At 42.1% G+C, this 25717-nt stretch overlaps 1 protein-coding gene across 3 annotated transcripts in view; it reads left to right on the plus strand.

Moving 5' to 3' along the window:
* CIITA (class II major histocompatibility complex transactivator) overlaps positions 1 to 24977 on the plus strand; it is a 140539-nt gene extending 115562 nt beyond the window's left edge. For all 3 annotated transcript variants that reach the window (XM_075565345.1, XM_075565347.1, XM_075565346.1), the window contains 10 exons: positions 1058 to 2681; positions 3562 to 3735; positions 4258 to 4326; positions 5812 to 5892; positions 11497 to 11589; positions 12934 to 13017; positions 14146 to 14229; positions 17206 to 17289; positions 21401 to 21487; positions 23143 to 24977. In XM_075565345.1, coding sequence (XP_075421460.1) covers positions 1058 to 2681; positions 3562 to 3735; positions 4258 to 4326; positions 5812 to 5892; positions 11497 to 11589; positions 12934 to 13017; positions 14146 to 14229; positions 17206 to 17289; positions 21401 to 21485 — 2378 coding nt within the window. In that variant the 3' untranslated portion in view covers positions 21486 to 21487; positions 23143 to 24977. The remainder of the gene's footprint in view (positions 1 to 1057; positions 2682 to 3561; positions 3736 to 4257; positions 4327 to 5811; positions 5893 to 11496; positions 11590 to 12933; positions 13018 to 14145; positions 14230 to 17205; positions 17290 to 21400; positions 21488 to 23142) is intronic.
* The last annotated feature ends 740 nt before the right edge of the window (positions 24978 to 25717 follow it).

Raw genomic sequence — 25717 nt, forward strand, 5'->3', positions numbered from 1 at the left:
TTCATATGTTGGCAAGAGTTCTACCACTAGACCACAGGAGCTGTGTGATGTCATAGACAGCTAGAAATAAACTTAAGATTTAACATTGACATGTAGGTTATGTCTTGTCACACCAAGCCTATGGTGTAGAGGTAAGAGGCAAGGCATTGGTATCAGAAGGTCCCGAGTTCAATCCCTGCATGTGTTTTGTACAAAATGTATTACTGTTTATTTGTGTCTGTGTCTGGTAGTCAATAAAGCATTGAATTGAATGTTTGAAAAAAACAATGGCACACGACGGCAAGACAGCAGAGAGATGAGCAGAGCAGAGAGATATGAGCACGTGGACAGCAGGAAGAGGAGAGCACTGGTAAGGCGGCAAAATTGAGGAGATTTAAATCTGTAATGAGCTTGAGGAGATTTAAATCTGTAATGAGGAAGCTCGCTGATGCCGGTGAAATTTTAACGCGACCCCGGTTGTAACGCGGTCTTGGGGTTGTGGACCCCAAGGACCGCGTTATAACGGGGTTTAGCTGTATATATTTAGGCACTGTACCGTGTATACGTTTCCCTGGATGTGCACTGAGCTCTGTCTGTGTTTCATGTTCTGTCTCTGGTTTTAAAACAATTATAGATCTCAGCAGATATAGGCCAGAGCTATCCCATAAGTCACCTTCTAGTAGTGGAAGTAAACTTACAGTCCCTTCAAGTGAATGAGCTGTTTGGCTGCGCTTATAGTGCCAGCGACGCAACTTCGCGACAAAACAATGCATTGCAGCTGTCGCGTGCGCTTATAGAAAGCGCGACCCGACGGAGCGACGGATTGGCACAATCTCTGGAAGTCATCTCTATTTGATTTTCCAGCGACCGTAGCGTCGCCGACGCCAGCACTATAAGCGTAGCCTAAGGAGTCTTCTGAATCCAGATAGCATCACTTAGTGAATATGGGCCATAATGTGGCCTGCAAAAGCTAGTTATGAAGCAGGGCTATTGCTCCAAGTTAGTAGTTAGTGATGTTTGACATTAGTGACATTAGTCAGTTCCATTTTTATGACTGGAACATTTGTCTTCTTCTCAGAATGTGTGGAATCATTTAAAGCTGCGCTGATGGAGCAGTCCAGGAAATCGCTGGCACTGGGGAGTGGTGTACAATACACCGATGTTGGTCTGGTACATAGCAAGATTGACACCAAAACTGGAAAGGTTCCCAGCAAAGCAACAGAGAAAGAGCTGATCATTTACGATTTGGCTGAAAGAGAACAAGCAGCAGTTGAAATAACTAACCTCTTTGAAGATAAAGAACGAAAGCAAATGGAAACCAAAGTCATTGCACTGCTGGGGCAAAGTGGAATGGGGAAAACTGTCCTCGTGAAGAAGATCTGCCAGGACTGGTCAGATGGGAAGTTTGAACAATTCAGCTTCGTGTTTTATTTTGAGTGCAGCTCACTTAATTCACATAAAAAGCAGTGCAGCCTTAAAGACTTCCTTTTTGAACTATCTTCGTGTCCAAAAGAAAAAAACATTAAAATCTTCCAGTACATCGTCAGGAATCCTGAAAAAGTCCTCCTCATCTTTGATGGTTTTGATGAGTTCCAGGACCCTGAGGGTCTAATGCATGGATCCAACACTACTTTACCTGCAAGGATAAGTAGCATCAAGGATCTATTTACTGGCCTTTTTCAGAAGAAGTTGCTTCGGGGATGCACCATGCTAATAACTGCCAGGCCCAGAGATAAATTTAACCAGTACTTGGCAAAGGTGGACAAAATCATTGAAATGATCGGGTTTTCTCCCCAACAAGTGGAATGGTACATCAAAGAATATTTTAAGACATCGCCAGAGTTCACGGATGCACTAAAATGGATTAAAGATTGTCAGTATTTGTTTAGTTACTCTTATATGCCTTTTATGTGTAGACTTCTGTGTTTGTTTTGTGAAGCAAATTTTAAGGAAGGGAACACAGCATTAAACCTGTCCCTAGCTGATTTCTTCTTGTATGTTCTTCAGAAAAAACAAGCAAAATCAGTTACCATTTCTGGCTATCTTGAACTTGGTCCAAAACACCAAAATGTTTCAAAGAACAAACCGTTTTCTTCTACAAAGGAGTTTCATGGAAAATGTGGTTTAGAAAAACTGTCGAGTGTCAACACTGGTAAAGCTTTGGCCTCTTTGTTCTCTAATGTTATGATTCAAAACTTGAAGACAGCCAAGAATTTAATGTTGTCTAAAGATGTAAAGGACAAGATCTTTGTAAAATATGTTTCACTGGAGCTTAAAAAGAGAAGGACTCAAGATAGTTGCCCAGACATGGTACGAAGGTTCTTGCTTGGACTTTTATTCCACAAAAATATAAAACGTGCCCTAAATTTGACTACGGGTTTGAAAGTCATTGCCAAGAAACAAAGACAAATGTCTGACTACTTCAGGACATTACAGCTCAGTGAGCTTTGTCCACATAGACTTCTTGAACTTTTTCATTGTGTGTATGAAACACGTGACACTGTTCTTGTCCAGCACACAGCTATGGAACTCGGGGATCAACTTTCATTCATGGGCACGCGACTTACACCACCTGATGTTCACGTGATACTACACATTTTGAAAGAATCAAAATCCAAAATATCCTTGGATCTGAGGAAAACCGGCATTGACCAAGAAGGATTGAGAGAATTGATGGGTTTGGAAAATGTCAAATTATTCAGGTTAGTTTATAATTAGTATTACAGTATTACTTCATAGACAAACCCAAACTATTGTTCTTTCTCTTTCCTCTTTAAAAACATTAGGCTCATATTTACTAACCAGTATCAGCTACTGATATTTTTAAAGTTTCTGCTTAGTAAAAGTCGAATCCTCCCTTCCTTCTGTCACGCTACAATGCAAACCAAAATGCCTGCGTTCGCGCGTTCATATCGTAACTGTTACAATCTCCTAGTTACTGGCCTCCTTAACTGTTACATTTCATGCCTACAACTATTCAAATTGCGTATACCTTTGTGTTACTTAGATCATTCTCTGCCTTTCGTGTATGGAATCACTCTTCTGACCTCCAATTTGACAGTGTTAATTACAAACTTCTTCCCTTCTGCCTTTTTTTACTTCTCAGCTATAGACTCTCCGTACACTTCTGCTCATCTCTTGCAATCTAGTGAAAGCCGTCTTCTTTCTAACAGTCTTAACCAGTCTCTAAAGCCGTCTTCTTTCTAACAGTCTTGACCAGTCTCGACTTTGTGTCCTTTCTCTTCCACTGCACCTAAAACCTTCTCCCCATCAGCACAACCGGACCTCCTACTCTCACCGGAGTCTTAATTTAAAAATACACATGTTTAAAGTGACCATGTAATAGCTTGCAAACACCACCCTCACAAAATGCACTCTTTGCCATCCCCTGGGATACTTCATACTCTTTTATTAAATCCTTCTATTTCTGTACTTAGACTCCTTTCATCACTTAGACTTGGATTCTTTGGAATCGGGATTCCATCTCCCCTGCCTCACTCATTTCATATCTCTGTATTATATGTGTAATTCTCTATATTTTTTATTGATTATACTTATTAATTAAATATGTTGTCCTTCCAGAGCCTCTCTCAGTGACACCGTCAGACTCTGGAAGTCCTTACAAGCAAATGAGGACTATGGTCTTTTAAAACTGTCTATTAAGAAATTCACGATCAATCCATTCAAGGCAGAGAGTATGAAAGATGTCATTGACCTTTTAGACCTTGTAAATACCCAGAAGCATTTTTGTAGCTGGTAAGTAACTTTTAGTTATGTGCCTTTAAAATGCTACGGATTCGGAGCCATGTTACCAAGCTTTAGAAATGCTCCACATGTTATTGTACTTTTTGCTTCAGCCCATGTCATGGTCCAAGTTTCTTTGATTAACATCTGTTAGCCGTAGAGTTTATACCATAAACTTAATGGTCGTGTTCGAGATATATGTATTGCGCGAGCACTTCACAATTCATCCTGTTGTTCCATCGCACACAATCGAAATCGCTTCCTTATGCAGAACATTTGTCGAATTCTTTGATACACTGATGATAAAATATGTGTTGCAAAATATTCTCCTAGGGTTCATTTAACCACTTAAGGCCCAGATCCACAAAAGGATGCTAAGCGGTAGCACACTTTTACTGCCATTCATGTGAATGAGAGTTGAGGCATAGTAAGCTTAGCACGCTAAGTCTCATCTTAGAGGGGTTAATAAATAGCCACCACAATACTAATTATGGTTTCTATAGAGTTCTTTTCAATATTTTATTATTTTTCCAGCTTTCCAGAGTCAACAGATGATATTGGTGATATCCCTGCAGTCCAAAACCTTAAAAAAATCGAATTTGCGTAAGTCTTGTTTGTAATTCTTAAGGCTCTTAGGAAATGTGGTGGGGAGACATTTCGACATTTAAGGGCTGTATTCTATATATGCCAAAGTGTCCGTCATCAAAACGGCCCAAACAGCCGCTGCGACATATATACATTTGCCCCCTAATGCCAGATCCCCAAAGCTCCGCTTAGTCACTTACAAACATGGCGTTAATCTAACTTAAAGTCACATTAACACTAACGGTACATTCAACAGACAATATCAATGTTAAGCCATATTCTCTCCCACAAAGAGCATAGCGTTGCCTATAAAGGACCTTATGGATAATTACATGCAAATGAGTAATTATAATAACATTGCTTATCCACAAAAGTCAATTAAGGTTAAAGGACCAATCCATGTGGCTAACACACATACACACTACACAATACACACATACACATATACACACTACACAATACACACATACACATATACACACTACACAATACACATATACACAATACACAATACACACATACACATATAATTGAAGCAGGGGGTCTCCAGAGCTGAACTCCATTATTTTCTGCTCTGGGGACCCCCTGCTTTCAGAGATACTTACCTTCGAAGTAGGTGCCGGTAGCTGTTCCGGCTCTGCAAGCAATGCTTTAACGTTTGAAAGGTCCCGCGTCACATGGGCCAAAAGGAAGCCGCACTGATGATGTCACAGCATCCTATTGGTCCACAGAGCGGGAAATTTTTGAAGAGCGGACATATTGCCAAACCTGGTAGCCGAGGAGAGCTGCTCCCGGCACCTAATTCGGAGGTAAGTATCTCCAGAAGCAGAGTGTCCCCGGAGCTGAAATTAATGGGGATCAGCTCCGGAGACCCCCTACTTCAATCCTATAGAAAAATAATTAAAAAACAATTGACAAAAAAAATCCGCCGGCTTTAACACGGACTTAACTTAATATCATTTAAGTTATACCTAAACGTGGCATTATTCCTATCTAGACACTGAAATAAGGCCTTTGCAGTGTCTGGATGCGTGTAACGCCACCGTTACGCATTATTTAAATAACATATTGTTATATCTCAGAATTATTTCCCTCTCCTCTCGCTCTCTCCTTCAGCACGAGCCCTATTTGGGGTCAAGATAAGAGTAACACCAAGACTGGCATAACGTCACTCTCTTGGAAGATACCAGTGCTATGCTACAATAACAGGATGTTAAGCCTATGCAAATCACATGTAGTTTGGACGTTATGTTTGTATATAATTAGCTTTAAGAATACCACGTTACCTCATGGAACATACGGTCCGCTCCCGTTTTAGGTAACGTCACATAAAGAGACCTCATTTAATGGAGATTTCTGGATCCTGCCCTGAAAGGCTAATTTGTAACATCAGCCTAAACACATAAATCCAATTCCCTAATTATTATGGTGACTGTGTAATTCTGGAATTATTAGAACAATAAGCATTTCACTCAATTCCTTTCTCGTTTATCCGTGTTCTAGACTTGGGAAGAGCCAGGGACAAGAGGGATTCCTGAAGCTGGTTGAAATTCTTCCACAATTCCCAACTCTTCTGCATTTAGAGTAAGCAATGTTCAATTTCAATGGTTTACCAAATGGCCCTGTTTTAGCTGAAACGGAAGTATATTGGTACTTTAACCACTTGAGTTCTCTATGGATGTACTAGGTGCGTCATGATGAGCCAGCAATCCAGTGGCCCTTACAATGTATTGGCAACGTCAGGGGTGCACAAACTTTTTCCCCTTGGCCCCCCCTGCCTGCACTCCCCCCTGCTCGCGCCCCCCTCCTTAACGTCTTCGGCGTTCTGACGTTGCAACGTAATGTGACGTCACGTTGCCATGGCAGAAGCTAATGGAGTCAAGGGAAGGGACTATATATATATATATATATATATATATATATATATATATATCAAAACAAGCAGAAATAGAAGTAGCGCCTCTAAATATCCTGATAAGAATATATATAGTTGTAGAAGAACTAGTAGCCAATGAATGTGCTTAGCGGAGTGGCTAGATATAGACTAGTACACTATGATACAGACATTTAATTAATATAATATTAGTGCAATCTTCTCACAATATAACCCTGTAAAAAATATATATGGAAAAATCAAAAAAAATGAATTTAATATGTAAAAAATGTAAAAAATTGTCAAAAAATAAAAATGAAAAAAACCTTTAGTACATAAAGTCCTGTTCCAATGGCACAAACTCCAGGTTCTTGCAGCCCGTTTCGAAGGGATCACCAGTCCCTATAGATATCTAGAAAAAAGAAAAGAAAGAAACAGGCGCACACCTAGTGCATTACCATAATAAAAATGTATTAAAGGAACATAAAATCTATAAAATGCCCACTCACAAAGGTACAGCAATAATAAGCGTGTATGAGATAGGCTCTCATGTGCCAGCAGCTCCAGCAACAGCGTCCAGCTTAGATCAGTGGCGTCGTCACGTGGACCTCCTCCATACAGCAGGAACCGGAATCAGAATTCCTTGCCTTTGGTGTTCAGCGTGTATAGCGAAAACGGGTCCCACCAGGAAACAAAGTTTTGAGAGTCCTCAATTCAGCTGTGCAATGGCCGCAACGAGCGTACACGGGAGCCCAAAGTCTCTGTGCAAGTACCAGCAATGTTCGTGGGCGAATGGCGGCCACAATCTAGCCACACCCTACGCGTTTCGTCATCAATGACGACTTCTTCAGCGTTTTCGCAATACACGCTGAACACCAAAGGCAAGGAATTCTGATTCCGGTTCCTGCTGTATGGAGGAGGTCCACGTGACGACGCCACTGATCTAAGCTGGACGCTGTTGCTGGAGCTGCTGGCACATGAGAGCCTATCTCATACACGCTTTTTATTGCTGTACCTTTGTGAGTGGGCATTTTATAGATTTTATGTTCCTTTAATACATTTTTATTATGGTAATGCACTAGGTGTGCGCCTGTTTCTTTCTTTTTCTTTTTTATATATATATATATATATATATTTATATATATTCCCTTTCCTTGACTCTGTTAATAAATATATACATATATCCCTAAAACCTGACCGAGAGGGGGGGCGGGGGGGGGGGAACTTGAGGATTAGAGTTGAGCGCCCCTGATGTAACTCATTAAATATACATTGACATATTTTAGACCAGGGGCGCGGCGGTTACAGAGGCTCCGCCCTCTTCCCCAAGGCATTTAAATTTAGCGCCAGGGGATCGCGTGAGGCCTCTGCAACTGAACTTACCTCGTCTTTGGCAACGTGACGTCATTTGACGTTGGAGACAAGAGGGTGACCGCGAGGAGGAGGGAGAGCAGGCAGCGGGGCGCAGACTGAAACGTTTGTGCACCCATGCATTAGACTAATATTGAGACAATATTGTAGGACGCCTTTAAGTGAAGCACAGAGCCCGTGAGAGGTCCCAGTTGGTAGTAGTTTAGTTTCCCCCCAATCATTAAAGTACAGACGGTCCTCGGTTTTATGACGCAATGCGTTACTCAAAATGGCGTCGGATAGCGAAGCGTCGTAAAGCGAATCCCATTTTTAAACACTGTTTAAATCAAACGTTCCATTCCTGAAGGCATTTTTAATGCTAAAATACACAAAATATTTTACTCAAGCAATAAGATATGCAGCACACACATAGATTATGATGGAAACATTATATTTATTGATTCCAGAACTGTAAAATAATACTATGCTGTATTCTGTACAGTAATGTACATGAGCAAAAAAAACATCAATTATTGGAGGAAGATGATGGGGGGGGGGTGGATCTTCAACGGACAACGGACTTCTTGGAGGTGATGTAGGTGGACTTGAAGGTTTCGGCCTCTTGAAGAATCTCTTCATTGAAGTCTGGACAGATCCTTTCCTTTTCTGCGTGTAGATCTCTCTATTGCAGCTGATTTGGTTGGACACCCCACGACTGGCTGTTGAACTCCGTTCAATGTTAGGGTAATTTTCCTCAAATATGGTCAGCGCGCTATCAATGTGCTTGAATGCCGCAGCCAACATTTTGGTTGACAAAGATTTACGTGGCTGTGCCACTTCCGCAGATTGGTGGGCCTCCTCTTCAGCAATGTTTTGCTCTTCTAATTGCATCAGGTCTTCATTGCTCAACTCGTTAGAATGTGAGGCCAGCAACTCCTCAATATCCTTGGTTTCCACCTCCAAGTTGTGATCTCTGGCCATTTGCACAACAGTTTCTGTAACCTCTGCAACAGTCTCTGTAATGCCTTGGACATCAGACATCAAATCAGGGCACAAATTACGCCAAACTCCATTTAAATTGGATTGGTTGACCTCATTCCATGCCTCTCCGATGTTTCTTACTGCAAGGAGAATGTTGTAACACTTCCAAAATTCTTTCAAGGTTGGACCTCCTTCCACATCAGTTGCTCTGATGGCCTGGGCAAATGTTCGCCTAAGATAGTAGGCCTTGAAGGAAGCGATAACCCCCTGGTCCATCGGCTGTATCAATGAGGTGGTGTTGGGGGGCATGAACACCACCATGACGTTAGGATGATGGTCATCCCGGTACACGGGGTGGCCAGGAGCATTGTCCAGGAGCAGCAATGCTTTAAAATCAAGGTTCTGGCTTATGCAATATAATTGCACAGCTGGGATAAATTTATGCTGGAACCAGTCCTCAAAAAGGCTCCCTGTTACCCATGCCTTACGGTTGGACTTCCAAATCACTGGAAGTGTGCTCTTTGCATAACTCTTGAATGCCCTAGGGTTTTCTGCATGATAAACAAGCAAAGGTTTTAGCTTGAAATCACCTGCAGCCTTTGATCCAAGCAGAAGAGTCAGCCTGTCCTTTGCAACTTTAAAACCAGACATAGTTTTTTCCTCTTTTGCAATGTAGCTTCTACTGGGCATTTTCTTCCAGTAGAGCCCAGTCTCATCAACATTGAAAACTTGACGTGCGCAATAGCCACCGTCGTCTATAATTTTGGCCAATGTAACAGGGAAGGTTTTAGCTGCCTCCTCATCCGCACTAACAGCTTCACTGGTCACTTTAATGTTATGCAAGTTTGCCCTCTCTTTAAACCGCATAAACCAGCCCGTACTTGCAGTGAACGTTTCCTCAGTGGTCCCTTCTCCGTGCTGGTGCTTAATGTCCTCATACAGACTCAACACCTTGGCCTGAATAAAGGCTAAACTAATGGGCACGTGACGCTGGGATTGATCTTCCAGCCATATGATGAGGAGTTTTTCTACCTCAGAAATATGCCCAGCACGTTGCCTTATTGTTGTACCTTGCATAGGTGCTGAGCCCTTAATCTGTTCCAAGATTCTTGCCTTATCTTTTATTATTGTCACAATAATTATGCGAGGTATATCCAAGGCACGTCCAATTTCTGTGTTCGTCTCTCCTTTCTCAGAGCGCTTTATTATGTTTTGTTTGGTCTCCAAAGTAATAGATTTTCTAATCCTTTGGAGCAACAGCACTTTGCTTTTTGCTTTTATCAGACATGGTTAGGGCCTAAAACACACCACTAAACCTTCACACAGACTGTTCAGAATGATTTCCCTAACCTGCAGCCTTCTGATTGGGCAATTGTAGCAATTTTGTAAAGCGTCGGATAAGCCGTTCGGGCGTCGTAAAACCGGCCATAGGTATGCATTGCATAGCGTCGGATAAGCCGTTCGTCGTAAAACCGGCCATAGGTATGCATTGCATAACGTCGGATAAGCCGTTCGTCGTAAAACCGGCCATAGGTATGCATTGCATAGCGTCGGATAAGCCGTTCGTCGTAAAACGAAGCATCGTAAAACGAGGACCGCCTGTATAACTTTAGTTATAATCCAACTAATGTTATTTTCAAAACATACTGGACACCTAACAAGCTCCTATTGAAATGTTTTACAATTGTTGTCCAGCTAGTCATGGCTGATTGGAGGGTGGCAACCTCCTTCCTAATTTAAGCTCACCCCCTCCCACATTTAAATGGTTATGGGCTCACTCCATAGCATCTTCCACTCAGGGGAACTTGCCTGCTTGCAGTTTGGCTGTGACATCTCTAATACAGAGTGCTTTTCCTGGTAATGTACAGGTTAATAAAAGCTTCAGTCAGACTTAGAACTTTGCAACTATTATTGACAGATTTACTATAAATCATTCTTCCTGTTATTACACAGGTTATTAAGAATTTATATTAGCGTTAGGGACCCCTGATATGTGGTCTGCCTTGGCGTTGGCTCAGGGGCTTACAACAATTTTGGCCAAAAATGTCAAACTAAAAGACCATTTTACTTATTAGATATTTATACATATATATTTAGGCACTGTACCGTGTATGAGTCTCACTGGATGTGCTAAAAACTGAGCTTTGTCTGTGTTTTATGTTCTGTCTCTGGTTTTAATGTTATTTTCAGGAAGTTTCCCATGACCTTTCATTAGCTGACACTAGAGACAGCAAATAATGGCTGGACCCAAACAGTAAGAAAGACGATATTTAGATTAGATTTTCATACTCACAGTACTACTTACTTTTTATAGAAATATGGGTTTATTTTACAAAACTTGTCTCCGTTACTTTTTTTTTTTACAATATAAATTTATTTTATAGCAGCAAATTTTTCACCATTTTTTTTCTACTTACCACTGGATTGGGGTACGACACCGCTTACCGCGGCTAGCTGTATCGCGGCTGAAGAGCTTTGCCTCGATGTTTAACCCTTTGGGGGGCGGAGGGGTCATGGCACCTGAGTGCCATGTCCCCTCCAGCACAGCGCGGCCACATGGCCGTGGGGGGCCATTTTTGGGGTGGGAAACGGAAGAGGACTCCTCCATTTTTGTTTTCCTACTGGGAAGATCGCGTTCTGCGCTCCATGGGAACGCAGGGTGCGATCTAAGCAGGAAAAAAAACAGACCCTTTGGGCATGACATAGGGACTACATCTTGGTGCACTCAAAGGGTTAATAAATGTAGAAGTTTTTGACGTCAGGCAACGACATTTTTTTAAGCCACTGTAATCACTGCTGCATCATTATTTATTCCATCCGAGTGTATAGTGTATGTATCATTCCATTCATACAGCGCCACCAGTGTGGGGATAGGTCCTGAAGTAGACACAGGCAAAAGGGAATAGTGCCACATTCAAATGTATACGGGTACATATTAAATGTACTGACCATGATATAAATCTGTACTTGTTTGAAACCCGCAGCTTACACGCACTGAGTGAGAATCACATCGGGGACAAAGGAGCCGGAAAACTGGCAGAGATACTTCCAGAGCTGCAGTCGCTTGAAACACTAGAGTGAGTATTGGGAAATGCTGCAGAAAAGCAGCCCCACGGTTTCACAAAAATAGGGAATATAGTTCTACGATCGGTACCATAACTGGAAGGCTTTATCTCCAGTGCTACTTATTTTCTATGTTCCTCTGTTGCTGGATTGAGAGCACGATGGGGCATATGCTAGTAGCTGCGAGTTGTGCATATCCATGTGGAAAGAGCTCCTTCCCGCTTGGATTCGCTGGTCTTGCCATTCTGCAAGCACTTCTCGCCTGTCCAAACCGTGCGGAAAAGGCTTTGTTAGAAGCGGGTTCACTCCGGCTCTGCAGATCCGAGCAGAATAACCAAAAAGGCTGAAACTTCCATTTAGTGCAAGAGGCTGAAGGGCCCTTTCCGCACAGATATGCACAGTGTGCAGCTACAGTCCTAGAATATGCCCCTAAGTCTTATATGTATGGAGTGAAGCAATTTCTTTCAAAACTTGCCATACTACAAATTCTATTTGACCCGATAGTCTATAGTACATTTATAACGACACACTTCTGCATTTATAACGACACACTTATGCATTTATAACAACACACTCCTGCATTTATAAACGACACACTTATGCATTTATAACGACACACTTATGCATTTATATCGACACACTTATGCATTTATAACGACACACTTATGCATTTATAACGACACACTTATGCATTTATAACGACACACTTATGCATTTATAACGACACACTTATGCATTTATAACGACACACTTATGCATTTATAACAACACACTCCTGCATTTATAAACGACACACTTATGCATTTATAACGACACACTTATGCATTTATATCGACACACTTATGCATTTATAACGACACACTTATGCATTTATAACGACACACTTATGCATTTATAACGACACACTTATGCATTTATAACGACACACTTATGCATTTATAACGACACACTTATGCATTTATAACGACACAATTATGCATTTATAACGACACACTTCTGCATTTATAACGACACACTTATGCATTTATAACGACACACTTATGCATTTATAACGACACACTTATGCATTTATAACGACACACTTATGCATTTATAATGACACACTTATGCATTTATAACTACACACTTATGCATTTATAACGACACACTTATGCATTTATAATGACACACTTATGCATTTATAATTACACTCTTATGCATTTATAACGACACACTTCTGCATTTCCTAACGTTCTTTCACTAAGACAAATACCGCCAGTGACTCTTGGTACTTCCACTAGTTCGGAGGAAGACTTATCTGCAGTAAGCTACATTTGATTTACACAACGTACTAATACTCTATTATCTTTTCAATACAGCCTGTCACAAAACAAAATTACTGATAAGGGTGCAGAGAAATTAGCAGCAGCTCTCCCTTGCTTAAGCTCATTGCAGACACTTAGGTAAGTGTATGATAGCCTGAACTTTCTGTTATATGTACAGGACGAAGGGACATCTGTATTAGACCGTGCTTAGCTATTCAAATCCATACTGTAGGTCCTTATAACAGTGAAGTGGGAAATAAATTAGCTGAATATTCTTGTGTAAGTTTGCTAATATGAAGGACTGGTTTTATAAAGCATACAAGCATTATCACAATTCATTTCAGGATGTCTTGCGTTGACCTAAGAGTTATGGTTTAGCAAGAAAATCCAAGATGTTGTTGAAAATCTTTCAGCAACATTCAATTTGAAAGGTTTACCCAATGGCCTCTGAGATGGTAGCGGAAAGTGGAAGAACCACCTGCCAGTCCCATGAGGCACTAAAAATTGTATTGTAAAGTGTTTTGGAAAGGGATTAATTACAATCATTACCAATCCATTATAGACTCATTAATTAATCCCATCTGAGCTATGCCGTTAAATATCAGATACTTCCCAGTCTCCATTGCTAGCTCAAAAGTCATTCCACCCACTTTGCATACGCCCTTCTCCTTGGTGTGGGAGTCTTACCTTCAGCCCTACACCTACTGTATGTGACTCAGTGAAGGAGCAGCTCAGTGAGTAAAGACACTGACTCTGTCAACAACAACACTGAGTTTGAAGCAGCGGAACCTGATTCAATTCCCATTGACAGCTCCTTGTGACCTTGGGCAAGTCACTTTATCTCCCTGTGCCTCCGGCACCAAAAACATAGATTGTAAGCTCTGCAGGGACTGTGTCTGTAACAATCCTATGTGCTGCGTACCCCCACTATACTGTAATAGTGAAGCACTTTGAGTCCCATTGGGAGAAAAATGCTTAAGTATACGAAATAAAGTTATTATCACTGTTATTATCACTACGTCAGGGTAAAAAAGCCAAAGTTCCTAACATCATTCGTTACCAATTAATTATACACACACACGCACACGCACACGCACACGCACACACACACACACACGAATGACAACTTATATTATGAGCATCTTAGAGTTCAACTCCCAGCTGGGGATTTATATTATCTCCTGGTGTTCACATGTATTAGTCTGATACACACTGCGTTTCTGCCCGCACAATGCTGTAATCATCTGCCTGATTTGTCTTCTTCAGCTTGTACAATAATTTTGTCTGTGACACTGGAGCTGTACATCTTGCAGAGATCCTTCCTAAAATGTCATCACTGGAAGAACTACAGTAAGTAGACATGGCCCCCAAAAATCATGTAGTATATCACATGTTCTCAGTAACTTGTCTGCTGCCTTGTAGTAGATCCAGCTTAAGTATAAAACCAGTCTTACTGAGGTCATCTCGCATTAAGTGGAAACCCCACACTGGTGGAAGAGTTGATGGTTAGTCAACGTGTAAATTAAATAGAAGTTGCCGTGTTGGTTCAGTTGCAAAATAAATGAGTATTTCAGTAATAGGGGATATTAAGGCTACGACCCCAGTGGTCACAGCTGCACGAGCGCCGGAGCGTCTGGCGGAGCGTGCACCCGGTTCAGCCGCGACCTATGGTCTGCGGTTGTGCTTGCAGTGGAGAGCAGGAGATCCGACAAGGAAGCGGGGCGGGGGCGCGGCCATGATCTCACACGTCAGGTTCGCCGTCACTGGCTGAACCGCCGCAGCGATGTGGCCAATGCTCGGCCGCCGCGCCGAAAAAACAAAAATCCAGATGGTTTCCTACATTTCCGATGGGGTTTAATGTTAAACATGATTGTAAATTGGTTCAAGTGTGCTGGCCTTTGTCCATTATTTACTGGCAATCTAAAACTAGTAAAACTCAGAATGGGTGGCAACCATAATAACACCCAGTTATTGTTAAAGGAGCCACTCAAGCCTGGTTTATTTTCTTATTTTTAACACTGGATTGAAGCAGGGCATCTCCAGAACCGAATCCTGTTAATCTCAGGAATCCGGGGACCCCCTGTTACCAGAGATACGTACCTCTGAGGTCACACGAGACGTCACACACCGCGTCTCGTTGCCATGGAGTCACGGCGGCAAATGATGTAATGACGTCGTAGTTACCATGGCAATATGATACCGTGCAACATCACGTTGGTGACGTCCGCAGAGTCATTTGATGGTGTGATTCAGGAGAAGGAGAGCGGCAGCACAGCTAAGTACCTAGGGGTGGCGGATTTCCAATATAGTCAATAATCCATCATCTTCATCCCTGCCATCTGACGTCATGTCGCCTATGTGGCGGTGATGGTGTTCCTGTCCTATTTTCGTATTCCCTCTTGATGGCGTCGGCAACTTTGGGGTAATGAAACATCAAAATATATTGAGAACGTTTTGCTAGACGGGTAACCAGGAGTCACTGGGCAGGTGAATCCTCTGCTCTTATTCAGATACATTTACTATTAATACCACTCTGGTCGGTTTAGGATGCAGTTCGTGTATCTCACAGACAACCTCAGTTTTTCTATTGGCTTTTGTTTTAAAATCGCAATCATCCCACCCGCCCACCAGTCTAACCAGACGAGGGGAGTGGGATCCCACAGAGCTCAATCCCAGCTCCGGGGACCCTGGTTGCCAGTAAATGTGACTCTTAAATGCTGCTAGCTTGTGGCCAAAAAACCCTACGAAAAAGGCCGCAGGTGGCACGTGTAGAAAGCAGCAACAAAATCTCACGACAGCGTTGCAGCTCTCTATTGGCCGCCGGAGCCCAGGCAAGTGTTTTAACCTGGGAAATGTAAGGGTTAATATGCCACAATCGGGGGGGGGGGCCTGGAAACAGGAGCAATGCGGTTGAACTCCACTGGACGCTCCGAAGCCACTAAGGTAAAAAAAATAACAACCCCTGCCCCCTAATAAAACAAGCAGTACAGAGTGTACTTTAGAGGTGCAATATGACTTTAGGAACCCCGTCCCCCCCCCTCAAAAAAAAAGATCAAGCTACAGTGTAAAGTAGTATTGAGCCTAACATGTTTTTTAATGAAGGCAGACTAGGTACAGCCACGTTATGAGACATTACGGCTCTCTCCTTTCCCCTGTGCCCTCCCGGCTCTGCCATCCAGTTGTACGTTGACTCTGCTTCCATGGGATATTTCTACCTCTGCTTTCCTTCTATTGGTTGTTTGCGTCTACGTAGATAGCAACACACCAAGAGCTGCAAAGCCTCTCTGTCCCACATTAAACCTGGGGCAATGGGGCCAGTTTGCTGGCATTCTAATGACTGGCTGTGAGAGTAACACTCACCTGCTGTTATTCCCAGGTGTTTTTATATCATGTGTATACAATGACTCAAACTCTCTCCAAGCATACGCTATTCTCACTGCTCTGGTCACTTGGGAATGCTGTGTGTCCAGAGGTGGGCATTCTCGAGTATGCACAATTTAGGGCATGCTGAAGGTACATTTCCACTTTGGGAACCTGGCTAAAATATAACCATACCGTACCAAAAATGTATGTTTACTATTTACAATATACATTTGGCAGAGCCCCTGCATATATCGGGTAAACTTCTTGCAGGGAACCAAACTTATATAATGTGTTGCAGCATCCTCCACTGCTACCTATGGAAAATATATTGGCCCATATTTACTTGTAGGAGACTATAATCTGTGCCCTGGTGGCAAAAGGTGACTTCTGGCGGAGCAGCACTTAGTAAATATGGGACGTTCTGTTCTGTGAATCGTGGACTTAACTTACCAAATATGTATTTGTTGTTAAATCTAGACACCTATTCAATATGCTTCCAATGAATAGTGTGTACATGTTTCCAAGCAAGTGATAAACAGCATCATGTGATATAGGGGGGTGACCCAAAACAAAATGATTGTGTCTCCAAGAGTGTTTGTTGCCCATATACCAAAACGCTTGTGTCCTCTGATGAACTCTGAAAAATAGAGAAACACCAATTGTGAAGCAACTTTACTGTGGGGTGAACTAGGGCAGTAGGGGCCGGATCAGCACAAACTCAACATTTCGGCCACAGCGTAGGGTTTGTAGAATATACTTACTTTCTGTTAACTTTAATTTATTCAAAGGAAAAATAGATTGAAATATACAGATGAATGGGTACAGAGACTCTGCACTGTTATATTATGCTGCATGTTCAGTTTGGTTAAAACGAAATGAACTGTTCCGCACCTCAACCACACATGCGATTTCCCCTTTCACTGCCAGAGGGTGCTAACAAGTGCACTGTTCTTTTGTCTTTAGCTTGGAATGCAACCTGGTCACTGCCATCGGAGCGCAGAAGCTAACGGAGAGTCTGAGAATCTGTCCTAAAATGAAGAGCTTGATGTATGTACTGTATGGGTTATTTACTCATTATGTTGATGTAAACATTGCAATTGAAAAATATGAAGCAACATTTGCTATTTAGCTTTTCAGTTTCAAACTTTGTAGGCAAACTATTCCCATCAACATAAATGGATTTGGGTGCTAATTGCCAAAAAAAAAAAAATATATATACATATGTATATTTATTTTATTTTTTTAACGGTAACCAAAACATTTTTCTTTATTTAATATTGAGTATCAGAGATCGCACCGTTGATCCATAAAATGTTACAGAATTTTTACCTGCCCTCACTACATGGTTCAGATTCTTCTACCTAGCTATTTCGTGTATGTCTGGGGATATTAAATACAGACAGTTTATTCTGATAATTTTCCTACCAGTGGGGTAATGATACTCTACTCCGCTGTGAAGACGCAATCCGTGGTAATGCAAATGTGACACCTTTTCTTGGTTTAACAAGCCATTGAATACTTTCTGTGTGAAATCTTTTTGTTAGAATCTTCATAGACATCTTGCTCCCAGCCACAGTTCCCTTGTCTGTCCACCGGGTGTGCTGCTGTTTCTGTCTGCTCTGGGGTTCCTCTGTCTGTCTGTCTTTCTGTCTGTCTCCTCTTGTTGCTCCTGTCCTCTGTCCTTATAGTTTCCTGTTCCTCCCTTGCCTTTGTTTTGTGTCCTGAATCCTTATGCCAATGCCCATGCTTCTGCTTCTGTTCCGTGTGGAGTCCTGATTTACTTATTAAAGGTCCTTGCCTATGTACTGGCTTATCCCCTGTCTGCTTCCTGCTTATGAGTTCCTGGTCTCAGTTCCTGCTCCCTTGCCCTGTTCCTACCTTTCTGCTTCTGACCCCTGCCTGGACCCCGACGATCCTTGCCTGCCACCGAACCCTGCCTGTGACCCTGACGATCCTTGCCTGCCACCGACCTCATCCCGTGACCCAGACCATTCTTGCCTCCCCTGCCGTTCCGGCCATCAAAGTCCTAGCTGCTGCTGGAGTCTCCCTCGTGACGCTTTTCTTTATTGTTTTATAGGAACTCTGTAAAAGTCCTGATAGGAAATGATAGTTTTGTGTATAATCCTTTTCTGGCTTTGCGTGTCATTATCAGCAATCTGTCATGCACGTCACTCTACCCTTTCCAGAGACGGGGTCTACCCAAGAGCCTAAGAACCACTTCAATTCACCTATTGCACCTCTGACATCTAACCCACTTAGCGCCTGCTAATTCATACTCAAGTTGAAGAACCCCAGTAGAGGTTTATCTAAACTTGGTTCTCACTTATGCAAAGGATATATCTGTATACTACCTTCGCTACTACTGTACACATGAACCAACCCTGTGAGGTTTTCACACCAAACCTGTTGGGTTTTCACAGGACTGTAACAAGTATCACAATCTACAAATATACATAATTTTTCATATCTATTGAGTAACACATTCACTTAAGTGCTTTACAACACAAATCTTTATCTCAGTTGAATGTGCATTACATGATTGCTAAGAAATTGCCGCACTCTTGGGCTTATCGGACCTAATGGGAAGGCACTTGCCTGTGTTGGCCGCCTCCTTTCTGCCACGCTCCTGCTTTTTTGGAATCCCAGCGTCAACGTGACTTCCATGGCAACACGGTGCCGTGCGACATTTTATTTATTATTTATTTATAAAATATTTTGCCAGGAAGTAATACATTGAGAGTTACCTCTCGTTTTCACGTATGTCCTGGGCATAGAGTTAAGACAAATAATACATGGTTACAAATACAGTTACATAATGAGCAGGGTATACATTATATACAAGACATTGCATGCACAGTTAAAGATAATTTGTATTATGGGCGTATGAAACAGTTACAGACCAGATTAAAATGTGTGACAGCCTTAGATTTGAAAGAACTTAGACTGGTGGTGGATGTAAGAGTCTCTGGTAGGTTGTTCCAGTTTTGGGGTGCACGGTAAGAGAAGGAGGAACGGCCGGATACTTTATTGAGCCTTGGGACCATGAACTGTCTTTTGGAGTCAGATCTCAGATGATAAGTGCTGCATGGGGTAGGGGTGAGGAGCTTGATCAGATAGCTGGGTAGCTTGCCCATAAAGAATTTGAAGGCAAGACAGGAAAGGTGAACTTTGCGCCTAGACTCTAGTGATGACCAATCTAGTTCTTTGAGTATTTCGCAGTGATGTGTGTTGTAGTTGCATTGGAGAACAAAACGACAAATTGAGTTGTAGAGGGTGTCAAGTTTGCTAAGGTGGGTTTGAGGTGCCGAGCCATATACTATGTCTCCATAGTCAATAATTGGCATTAGCATCTGCTGTGCAATACGCTTTCTGACCAGGAGACTTAGGGAGGATTTGTTCCTGTAAAGTACCCCTAGTTTGGCATAGGTCTTGGTTGTCAAGGTATCAATGTGCATCCCGAATGTTAAGTGGGAGTCAAACCATATGCCCATATGCCCATATACCCATCACGTTGGTGACGTCCGCGGCTTCATTTGACGCTGGGATTCCAAAGGAGGAGGAGGGCGGCAGAGAGCAGGCGGCCGACACAGGCAAGTGCCTAAGAGCGGCACATTTGGAAATCCGCTGCTGGCTATTAGAGAGGGTTGGGGCTCCCCGGAATTGCACAAAATAATTTATAGGATTCCTTAACCAAAAAAAACTTTGAAAAGCCCTGGTTTAGACATTATCAGGTAGATATTTAGTAGGATATTACACAACCCCAGCGCTATACCCAAAGTGAATCTATAAATGATCTATAGCAATATTAACACCATTGGTGCGTGTATACTTGAAGAAGTGCTGAATGACCCCCTCTAATTCTGAGGTCCTGGAGGTCACCCGGATTGTCCAGATCCTTTGCTGTTTATCTTTATCCTGATCTCCACCGATCCGTGCTCAGTGCAGTATGTAAACTGAAATACAAAAACCAAGGAAAAACAGTGTATAGTATCAGCTAGTGAAAAATAATAACACACTCCAACAGCCAATTATAGATGGAGGCTAAATGATGAAATGCATCTATTAATGGAAACACCATAAAATAGGAAACCAATAGTGTTGATGGTAATGGTTTAGGCCCTAAAGCACTGCATGCCAAGACGGGTCACGGTTACAGCATGAACCTCCTAAACTTTAGGGAATACCCTTTGTGTAGGAGGTTTATGCTGTAACCTTGACCCGTCATGGCACGCAGTGCTTTACTTTTACACAATCATGTTCCTTCAATAAATAGACTCACAATGCTAATAGGTCTTGAACTCTTGATGAGAATCAGTATTTGGGAGTAATAATTTGCAGAATTGCCAGAGTACAGGGATACATTGCGTGTTATGCAGTGGTAATGCGCCCTCTAGTGTTACCAATGCATAATGCAAATGAAGACCTATTGTACAAGATTCCTATATCGCCATATTTTACAGTTGATATATGTTGGCATTGTTATCATTCTTGTTAGAATCACAATGTATTAGTGATCTATTATATATTGAATGTATTCTAGTCTACTTTCCACCCTTGTCATTAGAATAAAACATCTCTAGGATGTGTAGTTTTCGGGGGGGGGTTGAGAAATGGAAGACTGGAAGTTAGTACAGTTCCAAAGTGCGGGGAAACAGCCTCAGGCGAGGAGAATCCGGCGAGTGCAGCCAACACAACACAGGCAAAGAAAGTGCCGGTCTCCTCTAGGACAGAGGTACAAAGCAGATGCAATTCTACACTTAATGTTATTGCCAAAACCAGTGGGAAGACAATGTATCAGGTCCCATATGGACCTTACATCAGGTGATGAAAAGTCCATATGGGACCTGACACGTTGGCTTCCCACTGTTCTTGGCTGTCACATTAAATGGAGAGCCTGATTATGAACGTGTGGGTGGAACTCTGCTTTGTATCTCTGTCCTAGAGGAGACCGACACTGTGAAGAAATTGTTTGTCTGGAAGTTAGTACCCCAACCGTATTTTCCGTATTTTATACGCAGACGTCAGTGTCTGGCGATCCTAGCATTTGCCTGGTAAACGTCATTTCTAGTACTGTTTATTGCACGATATCCTTGTGAAGATGTTGTTAAGGCTTTTGTGGAATATGCTGAATGTCCCATCTGCTGGTCTATTTGTGCAGGATGTACAGTATGACGATTCCCCATGCAGTCCTGCAACACCTGCAGCAGAAGGATTCAAGGATCAGGAGTCTGTCAACTGGATGAAGGTGATATTTGTTATTATCGCGTTAGCTGTAAGCAGCTATAACTCTGACTGTAAGCTCTCCGGGACAGGGATTTCCTTTTCTATTAATTGATTTTATATTTGTTGCACTTATTGTATTCTAATTCCCTGTACTGTGTTGACTCTTTTGTACGGCGCTGTGTGCACTGTTGGCGCGATATGAATAACATATACCTAGTTTCACAACTATAACGGGGCCTGTATCTCGGGAAGTAGGGGGACCCCAAGGCTGAAATCAACTTTGTTCAGCTCAGGAGACCCCCTGCTCACGCACACTATGAATGAAAATAAAATGTAAGCAGCTTCATCACCTTAGATGCTACCCGCTATGTAAATGATTTTTTTTCTTTCGGGGAGTGTGTGGGGTGTTTGATACTAGTGTGCAGGAACAGGGGGTCTTTTGGGCTGAACAAAGTTGATTTCAGCCTCGGGGACCCCCTACTTCCCGAGATACAGGCCCGTTATGGGGTGCCGCTATCTGCTGCAATGTTAAAACCCCATGGTCACTTGACCCACAGGATTTTAACATGGCGGGGATACCGTAAACTCATAACGGGGCCTGTAACTCGGGAAGTAGGGGGTCCCCGGACCTGAAATAAATGCTCCAGAGACCCCCTGCTACAATACCAAAGTATTAAAATGAAATAAACCCCCCCCACGATTGTCTGTGAGAGTCGCGCAGTTATAGTGACTGATTCAGCCTATCTCTTACTTCACGTCTCTCACAGACAGGTAGACCCCGGTAGGATTAACACAGCAGGGACCCCCGCTGTGTTAATTCGATGGGCATTAGTCTGCAGAAGACCATCTCGGACCACCTCGCATTATAGTGCGTGATTCAACCCGAGAAATGGTCGGATAACGGCCGCTGCATCTGTATATTCCATCTATCATCTCTATATCTGTATCTAGCTATCTGCCTCTGTCTGTCATTGTATACACAAACAAACACACAGACTGCAGTACAGTAGCAGACTTCATTGTTCTCTATGGTGGGGTATGCTGCAGGTTTGTGGCTTAGGCGGCGACGTCACGCTGCGGTCACTGGAAAAATCAAATTGAGATGACTCTGTCGCGCTGTCACGACGCGCTTACTATAAGCGCACGCGATGGCGGCAATGCATTTGTTTTGACGTGACATCGCGGCGTTGTCGCCGGCACTATAAGCGCAGCCTTAGGGTGAATTATGTTTCTGTCATTTAATAATAATAATGTATTGTAGGCTTTTCTGGGCTAGAATTTCATTGTGATTGGCCTGTCCTGCAATCTATCGTTCTTTCTAACCTGACGCTCCGCCTGCAGAATGCATCTTCTGTGTTAAAGCAGCATTTCCTGAAAAAATGTTTTATTTTTAATATAGGTATGAAGCAGGGGGTCACCGGAGTGGAGCCCCTTTAATTTCAGCTTTGGGAACCCCCTGCTTCCCGAGATACTGGTGAAGCTCATGCTGCCTACTTCTGGGGCTTCCTATTGGTTCTGGAGCTGAAATTACGGGGGTTCCGCCCCAGAGACCCCCTGCTTCATACCTATCTAAAAAGAAAAGGCGCCCTAGGCGAAAACAACCCCTTTAACCTCAAATTGGAAAACAATGTGACGTATAGAATGAGAATCCAGCTTATCTTGTTGTGTTTGTTACAGGCGTGAACAAAAAAAGTCACAGAGCATTATTGTAAAAGGAACGTTTTCGCTGCATCTGCTCCGAAATAAGAACAGATGGACATCTACTGAATCAATGCACCCCCTTATTCTGCGACGGGCGCCTGTTTTTCATGGAAGAACCGAATGGGAGTTTTCTATGAACTTGCTTACCTCTGAGCGGTCTTCTTTCGACTAGCACTAGGAATCTGCACTTATTTGCATTACTTAAGACGCAATGTAAAATTGTACTACCGCCAGCTTGTAGATAAATTGACGGAGACAAAGCTGCTAAGAGCTGGAGACGAGCTTGAAAATTATGTGTTTTCTTACTGAATTCACTTACTCCTGACGAGCGGTACCCAATCCCCTGAGTTTGCTGAGAGATTGTTATAGAAGGAGTTGGAAGCTGCTCACTTGAACATATTTGACTTGCACTAGTGAAAATACTGTATGTTAAACCTTCTGCACTGTGCTTAAAAGTTTATTATTTTTAGACTTTGAGGATGTCTGCTAACTGTGCTTCAAACGCCCAGCTGCATAAAACTCAACACTGTGTGTGTGTGTGTGTGTGTGTGTGTGTGTGTGTGTGTGTGTGTGTGTGTGTGTGTGTGTGTGTGTGTGTGTGTGTGTGTGTGTGTGTGTGTGTGTGTGTGTGTGTGTGTGTGTGTGTGTGTGTGTGACCCAGTGTGGGGGGGGAAAAGGTATATAAATGTATACATGTGTGGGTGTATATTTCTGATCATTTTCAGCATATATTTTAAAGAGGGTTCCTTGTGAAAAATCACCCTATAAATCCATAGAGTTGTAATTTGAGCACTACAAATCAGATGTATATATTTGAGAATCTTCTTTTTTAATTTTTTTTAAAGAGATTAAGAACTAGATTTCGTATCTCTTATTAGCTGCTTTGTGTTTAGTGATAATCTCTTCTGCACTGGTGTTTTCTAGCTTCATAGCATATTGCCGGAGAATATGTGAACGTTTTATATACAGAATGTTTTTTGTTTTTTAAATCTTACTGTTTAATGCTAATCTTGCACGATCCAATGATGAAAATGACTTTTCAGGAAAAGCATTCTTTCATTTCCCCCAATATCATGTGATCTGCAAAATGGGATCCTGTGTCTTTGATGAAATTAAATATATACATAATTGTTGCTCATTCCAGAAGATATTCAGTATTTTCATAAATTGGGGACACCAGAGATTCATTTGACTTATCAGTTACAGCTTAGAAATACGTGTATTATTTTTATAGCAGGTCAAGCCACTGACCATGCCTAATTTTATGTGTTTGTCCAGAAATGTGGTTATCTAAGGTCAACACCAGGTATTAAAAATTGGGTGATTGAAATATGGTATCACAACTTCTTCCGACAGTGGAATTAAACAAAGTAACCTGTTATAGCTACTTGAAAGACATTCTTTAAGGGGTCTGCAAACACCAGAGGGTGTGGCCAGGAAGGTGTCCCAGAATTGTGTACATTTACTAAATATAAAGATATCATGGGTCTAACAATGATTCACGAGAATGACAGAATTACAAATGTAACCGTTGCGATTCGCTGATTAAAGTAATACCAAGAAGGACAGGTCGGCCGTATGTTATATCCCTGATAACTGTGTCCTCATGCAAAAGTATACGTTGCGTTGGCAAAAGTGGCGTCTACATGTGTATATTAAATATACAAACGTGACGGCGAATGTGGCGTCATTCTAGGAGACGCGGGGATAAAGATATGGGACATTGTATATAGTCAGACATTTTTTTTATTCGAAAGGAAGAGTTTTGTTTCCTTTAGCCATAAAAGTGTCATTATAAGCGGAGGGGGGGTGTGGGGGGGGGGGGGTAAGTATACGCCCAGAAGGGGGACTGTGTCCTAATGCAGGAAGTTTAGGATTTAAGCCATGCCATTGAGATAAGAAATCAGAATTTCAACCTAGGGAGTGTCAATGCTATGACACATGAAATCTCATATTTTCCACTCAAGACCCTTTGACAGAACCCAAATATAGGGTGATGTATGTTAGGGACTTCTGTTTGTTTATCATTTTATTTTAAGAAACTACTGTACCTGCATTTATTGCATTGTATGTTTTTGTAATAAACCTTTTCTGTAACCTAAGCACTATGCTATTTTTGTATACTAAATCTACATTTTAATAAGCAATGCTTTGGGTTCTGATTGAACTTTGCACTTTTTGAAGAGTGATTCCATTTTCAGACATATTTTTGCTACAATAGATTTGTGTGTTGAGTGCGCATTTTTCTTGGTACAGAGACCAAAGACTCTGCAAGTACATCTTGACACCTCTGTGGTGGTGGTGGTGGCAGCGATTAAAGATATATATTGTGACGGATTGAGGGGGGGATATTACTAATTTGAGGGACCTTGCGGAGGTGAAAAGTGGATCAGCGGGATAGCTGTGTGTATTAACCCTCGTCACACACACTACTCGCGTGCTTTCAGGTGTGCCTTTCGTAACACTGTTAATCTTGTCATAGAAATGATATCTTGTTTAAATAAGTCATGAATTAGTTTCTGATGTGACAATGATTTGTATTGATTGTAAA

Source organism: Ascaphus truei, chromosome 11, assembly GCF_040206685.1.
Source record: "Ascaphus truei isolate aAscTru1 chromosome 11, aAscTru1.hap1, whole genome shotgun sequence".
NCBI lineage: Eukaryota > Metazoa > Chordata > Amphibia > Anura > Ascaphidae > Ascaphus > Ascaphus truei.